General features: G+C 38.2%; 1 protein-coding gene across 1 annotated transcript in view; it reads left to right on the forward strand.

Annotated features, from left to right (window-relative positions):
- Positions 1 to 5,699, forward strand: part of VWA3B (von Willebrand factor A domain containing 3B) — a 70,584-nt gene extending 64,885 nt beyond the window's left edge. Inside the window, exons 28-29 of the mRNA XM_084536055.1 lie at positions 1,037 to 1,278; positions 5,391 to 5,699. Coding sequence (XP_084392181.1) covers positions 1,037 to 1,278; positions 5,391 to 5,626 — 478 coding nt within the window. The 3' untranslated portion in view covers positions 5,627 to 5,699. The remainder of the gene's footprint in view (positions 1 to 1,036; positions 1,279 to 5,390) is intronic.
- Positions 5,700 to 6,000: the final 301 nt, after the last annotated feature.

Consider the following 6,000-nt stretch of genomic DNA (forward strand, 5'->3'; position numbering starts at 1 on the left):
TCGGGCAAAACTGATGTTAGAAGCTCAAAGCAGGATCATTCTTTTGTGCTAAGTCCTTCCTGTAGAAGTAAGGAACCAAAAAGCAAAATGGATAGCCCAGGCTGCCCTGTTGACAGGGAGTGCACATGGGAATTGGATTCCAATAGCTGGTCTAAATCTTCAGCTCTGTTTTTTGGGGGATTCTCCTTTTGATGGTTGTTTATGTGCTGTGTATTTGTGGTGTGGGTCATGTTTTATTTGTTAATCTTTAGAGATACTAATATAGATCTCATTTTAATGAGATGCTAGCATCTGTTTGGGGTGTTTTCCTGTTGTTACAGTAGAAAAAAATAATTATTGCAGAAGGACTCTGCAAACATAACTATCAAATTTCATACACAAAATAAAATAGTATGTGCTCTGGGCCCTCATCATAAAAGACAGTTATTGCCTAAATCCTGTGTAAAGTCACAAGTTAGAAAGCACTAGGGACCAGACAGAAAGGTGTTCAGGACCCTTTCTTGTATGATGGCAGTAAAGCTGGGTGCCTAAATACTTGTTTCAATTTTACTTAGTTTTTGATAATCTGGGTTTTAGTGCAGTCAAGGAGACATCTGTAACTGTATTTTGCATCATAACTATTCTGGAAACTTTAGAAAGCTTGAGAGTGGGGTGGGAATGGAGTCTATGAAGGATATGAAGGGTATGAATTCTTGCTGAACTGTATTAGAATTAAGGTTAACAGGAACACTGACCAGAATTTTTAAAGATAAATAATTGTATGCAATAGGTTAGCAAGGTATATCGTATCCTCAGAAATAAAACACAAACTGTGCATGCTACATGTGTGTTTTGGGTTATTCTTTCCTTATTTTATAGCTAAAAGGGAAATGGAACTGTAAGATGCTTACAGCCCTGTCAAGTGCTTAAGAGTATAAATCCTTCTCTTGTCAGCACTGTGAAATGTGGGAGAGAGCAAAATCTATACCATGTTAAAAATGTTTTAAATTAGTATATGACGGGTGAGCTTAGTGCATTTCCTTCTTTAACTTTCTAGCCCAGATAAAGAGACCCCAAAGCCATATCCACACTCATCTTTGGAAGATGAAGGAGGAGATGAAGCAAGCAAAAGTATTGTGAAAGAAGATAGAGGAAAACAGAAAAAGAAGAGGAGAGCAGAGGACAAAAGACATGCCAGGGGGAGGATGTTGGACTCAGATGATCTTTTGATTGTCTCCAGGAGGGAAGTAAAACAAAGAGAAAGACATTTACTGCCTAGCAATGAAGAAAAATTCAAAGGTAACTAAAAACTCTGGAAAAAAAAATCATGAATATTGGTGACTAAACAAATCTCATAGGCCTTTAGTTTATCCCCACAAAAGGAACAAGGGTTCTGCATTATCTTTCTTGGGTGTTGGACCAGCCTGTTTTAGTGTATCCTATGTGATGGGGTTCTTCCACCTCCTTTAGAAACCGTTCTTAATGCTGATCATTCTCTGCATATTTCCACAGCAAAAGGAAGAACTGAATAAAGCATGTTTTTGCATATGCTGCCTTAATTTCCATAACATTTGTAGGATCAGTGAAGATGCAGTAATATCAACCTTAGTACCTGCGAGCAAGCAGAGTGTAAATTGAGATCCTTTTGTTATTTGTTAGATTAAAGTTACACTGCTGACATTAAATTAGCACATAATTTAGAGATTAAATTGCTTTTAGTGTCTGAGCTCATTAATTAATCCCCATTAATTATTTACTCACAGAAGTTGTGGATTATAGAGTTACTCTATTATCATGTTGTCAGTGTACTTGATTTAGGTCCTCTGGACTTTTCTTCTATGTTCACAGTCATCTTTTAATAATTGTCTTCAAATTGTATATACTGAGTACCACTGTGTTTTGGGAGTTATATGAGAGTAGAGGTGTTGAGCTTGCCCTGATGCTGTGTGAGTGTCCACAGCTTCCACAGAGAGGTCTACTTTACTAGAAATGCTCAGTTATCTCAGACTCTTCTCTCTTGGACATCTTGAGATGCAGATCCTGAGTAAATGTGAAATAATGCTGATGTGATCAGCAAAATGCTGTTATTGATTCCATGCAGGTTGAAGGAAAGATGAAACAAAAACAGTGCCTATCTATCACTTTAATCCTTCCCAGCCTTAACAAGTAGTCTCATGGTGCGCTGTCAAGATTCTGTCAAGGCTTCAAGGTGGTGTGCAGGCTGAACATGCTGAAGAGGGTTCCCTGTCCTCTTCTGATGGCACCAAGGACATTGTTGGCTTTCTTTGCTTGAATTTATTTCTATTTGCTTATCCTTCTGTGTCTTATTAGGAAAAGGAAAGTCAAAGAGCTGGTAAAGATATTAAGTAAGACTATATGGTCATCATCACAGGGTTTTGTCAGGTACCTCCTTATATAATCTCCATATGTGATTGTGTATTTATCCTCTTTGGGTATAGATATTTGTTCCATTTTCAAACTATGCTAATGATTTCATAGCATTTTGTATATATAACTTTGTAAACTACACCAAATGTGCAATTGAATCCCTGATAACAAACATTTCTTTTAACTATGTGTGTGTTTTAATTATCTTTGGATTGCGTTTTGTAATGCCTCCATGAGTTAATCAGCATGTCTTCCTACTTTCTACAAATGGTTCTGCTGACTGTACGTGTACATTTCTTTACTGTTCCATGAGGAATTAAGTTCTCCTGAACTTTAATGAGAATTGCCCAATATACAGGTGGATTTTTCTGCTCAAAAAGATAATGTGAATTCAGCAACACTGTTCTCGTATAGGTGGTTGATGAAGCCTTTTATTTCCATGAAGCCTTATATTTCCACAGGGATGTGGGTACTGAGTGATTAATGGAGTATTTTGGAGTGTCTGTGCTTTGGTTTGTGCTGTGCTAAAATATTTCTCATTGTTAGGAGGAATCAACATCCCTCTCCTATTGTTCCCACTCAGGGAAACAACATTAACAGAAATGAATGAAGCTTAAGTAGTTGTATTAGTTATTTAGTGTATATTGGCTTAATTGAAGTGTGGATGTGTATTTTAGTCTTATTTATTCCAGAACTATTATATTTAATGCATCATTTTTTTTATATGCATGCCTGCTGCTCTTATTTTGTTAGCTACTTCTGCAAGTTTATAAGAGAGTCAATGAAGTCCTGGAAAATTCCTGCTAATTTTTAGTGAGCCAAGGAATCTTCGTCTTAGTAAATCTAATAAAGCTATCTGATTGAACAAGATCATAAATCTTTATTTTCTCATTGGTTATTGTAATGATTGTTTTTATAGACACTTTAAGAAAATGCATTTGTTTCCATTGAAAAATTATTTTCTTTGCCTTTCTAGTCTCCTCTCTGTTCTTTAATGCCTAAAATAAATGTTCTTTTCATATGTTTCCAGGTTGATTTTTCCAAAGTGGTTATCTAGTTAAAATATAAAAAAATAAGATCAGAAAACAGTTCTGAGTGGAGTACAGGTGGTATACACTGTAGTAGATTGCAGTGCCTGATGTTGCAGCAAATCATAGCTAACAGAGCCCAAACTTTCTTTTTAATTTATATTGAGGTGTGACTTGAAGCAGATACACTGATGATTACAGTAACTGCCAATACGGGGTAGGTGGGACACCTTTGAAAATGATAATTTTCTATCCTTTTCTGCAGCAAATCGTAGTTAGTTGAATTGGGTTCATGTGTTTAACAGCTGTGGCACCTGGCAGCCTAGGGGATTGGCTGGATTTCCCACAGCGGGATTTCACATTTTTAGCACCCACTTGTTTCCCAGTCTCATTTTCCAGATAGTTCATTCAACATTTGGAGAAGGCTGTCATTATAAGGCAGTGTTCCCATCTGTTGGTCATGGCTTGTTTAATAAGCAGTTGATGTCAATTCAGCTATGCTTGCATCTGTTACTTGGAGCAGCTGTGTGTTGTCAAGGGCTCCCCAACAGCCTCCAGATTTAGCTCTTGCTTTTCTATTGATAGCACGTTACAGCTTGTCCCAAATGACTCTCTCCTTGTCAGGGTTGTCCGTTCATCTAAAGAGGAAAGTGTGTTAAAGTGAGAGTCATCTGTGCTGCCATAAAGAAAGAAACATAATGGAAACAGATGTGCAAGGGAAGAAGGTGCAGTTCCACCAGTGTAGGCATGTGTTGGGGTAGTAGAGGGAGAAGAGAAAAAGCAATTTTTTCCAGCAAGACCAGAATGGCTTATTTTAACATCCTTATAAGGTACATGGGGAGAATGTGCATTGGGTAAGGAAAATAAATGATTTGTGAATCACATGTGATGGAGAATACTCATTTAACAGCACATCTTTCGTATTATTCAAGGTAGCAGTATGGCTGCAGTAGCTTTCAGTATTTTAGTCCAATGTTTTTCTACTGCAGAGTACAGGCAGACACCTTCAGCTTTTAGGATATAATCCAGAAATTTCCTGAACCTTACACAGGTGAACTTCAAGTTGCCCAAGGAGAACCAAAACATGCCTTTCATGTATCTAAATGCTGATGTTGTGCATGTATAAGATAATTTTCAAAGGCACACTTCTGATTTTTAAGCCTTCAGCTTTAGATTTTTCAGTGGTTTCCAGGAGTGATTGACATTTCTAAAACTAACCATACTCACACCTCATACTCCCCATGTAATCTGTCTGTGTTGTTTCTTCCCACCCTCTATACCACGTCTTTGTTCTTCAGCCACCTCCTACAGTTTTGTTTTCCACTATATAGATGTTTCTTATATGATCATTTAAAACCCAATAATGCCCGCCCCCAAACCCAAACAGACCATAAAGAACTATGTGAAGCAAAATAGAGTATACAGCTTGGTTTATTTATTTACATTTGTTTATTTTCCCTGTTTGTTGTTGTTGTTGTTTTCTCTTTCATTTTTCCTCCTGCTTCTGATCTCCTGCCATTCTTTCATTATGATTATAGTGTTTGTGCCGTGAGAGTGCTTAGTGGTCAGTGGTCACATTAAGTATGATTGTAACAAGTGACTTTTCAGCCACACAGTATTATTAATAGCAAACCAGAGAAGCTGATCATGGTCATATTGGGTTCGTGTAGCCCAGTGTCCTGTCCCCGAGCAGTGGCTCGGAGATGATTCCTGAGAAAGAGACCAGAGGCTGGCATGTGAATACCTCAGCTACAGGCTTAGAGAATTATAATACTTAAACAGCAGACTGGTTTGATCTTGGGAGGATGAAAAAAAAAAAAAAAAAAAAAAAAAAAAGCAGCCTAGTTACACAAAACTACTGCTCTATGACCGTGGTCATGAAGTCACTTGTTCCATGATAAATTTCAGTGTGTGTGTGGAGGTGTGGAACTGTTATATCTGCGCTCAAGGAAGGTTGCTATTCTCTCTCACTAAAGAGTACCTCCTCTCCCTTAGCTTCTTCCTCTGTTTCGTCATCCTGGTGTTCATCAAAGTGTCAAGCTCTGCTGTCACCAAGTGTTTCACCTCTCAGTTCACCAGAGCATCCCTGCTGCTTGCACTGTCCTGCTGTAGAAAAGTCTCCAGAGCCCGGTAAAAGCAGCACCATCAGAATTATTGCTGATGACCCAGAGCAACAAGGATTGGAGGGACAGCCTCAGCACCACTGCGTAGAGCAAAGGAGGCTACAATAATGATACGATAGCACCTACAACTGTGAAATGTTATTTCTTGAATCAGAAATAAACTGACTAGTGAATGCTAAAATATTTATGATTTTGCAGGCTTACTTTGGAGGTATGAAAAAGAAACAGTGTCAGAGGTGCAGCTGTGCTGCTGAACAGTATCAAAATTAGAAGATTCTCTGTCTAACAAATGTAACGTGGTATTCACTTTGCCAGGCATGACATTTTAAGCAGTACAAGGCAGGGGGGACGTAGCGTGTTTAGGGTGAAGGTGCAGAGCTTACTGAGAGGGGGTCCCTGTCTTGGTGGAGGAGAAGAAGCACAGCTCATCAACTGCCTTTTCTAGATTTCCAATTTTATTTATTTATTTATTTTTATCCCCA

Source organism: Aythya ferina (assembly GCF_964211825.1).
Source record: "Aythya ferina genome assembly, chromosome: 1".
Lineage (NCBI taxonomy): Eukaryota > Metazoa > Chordata > Aves > Anseriformes > Anatidae > Aythya > Aythya ferina.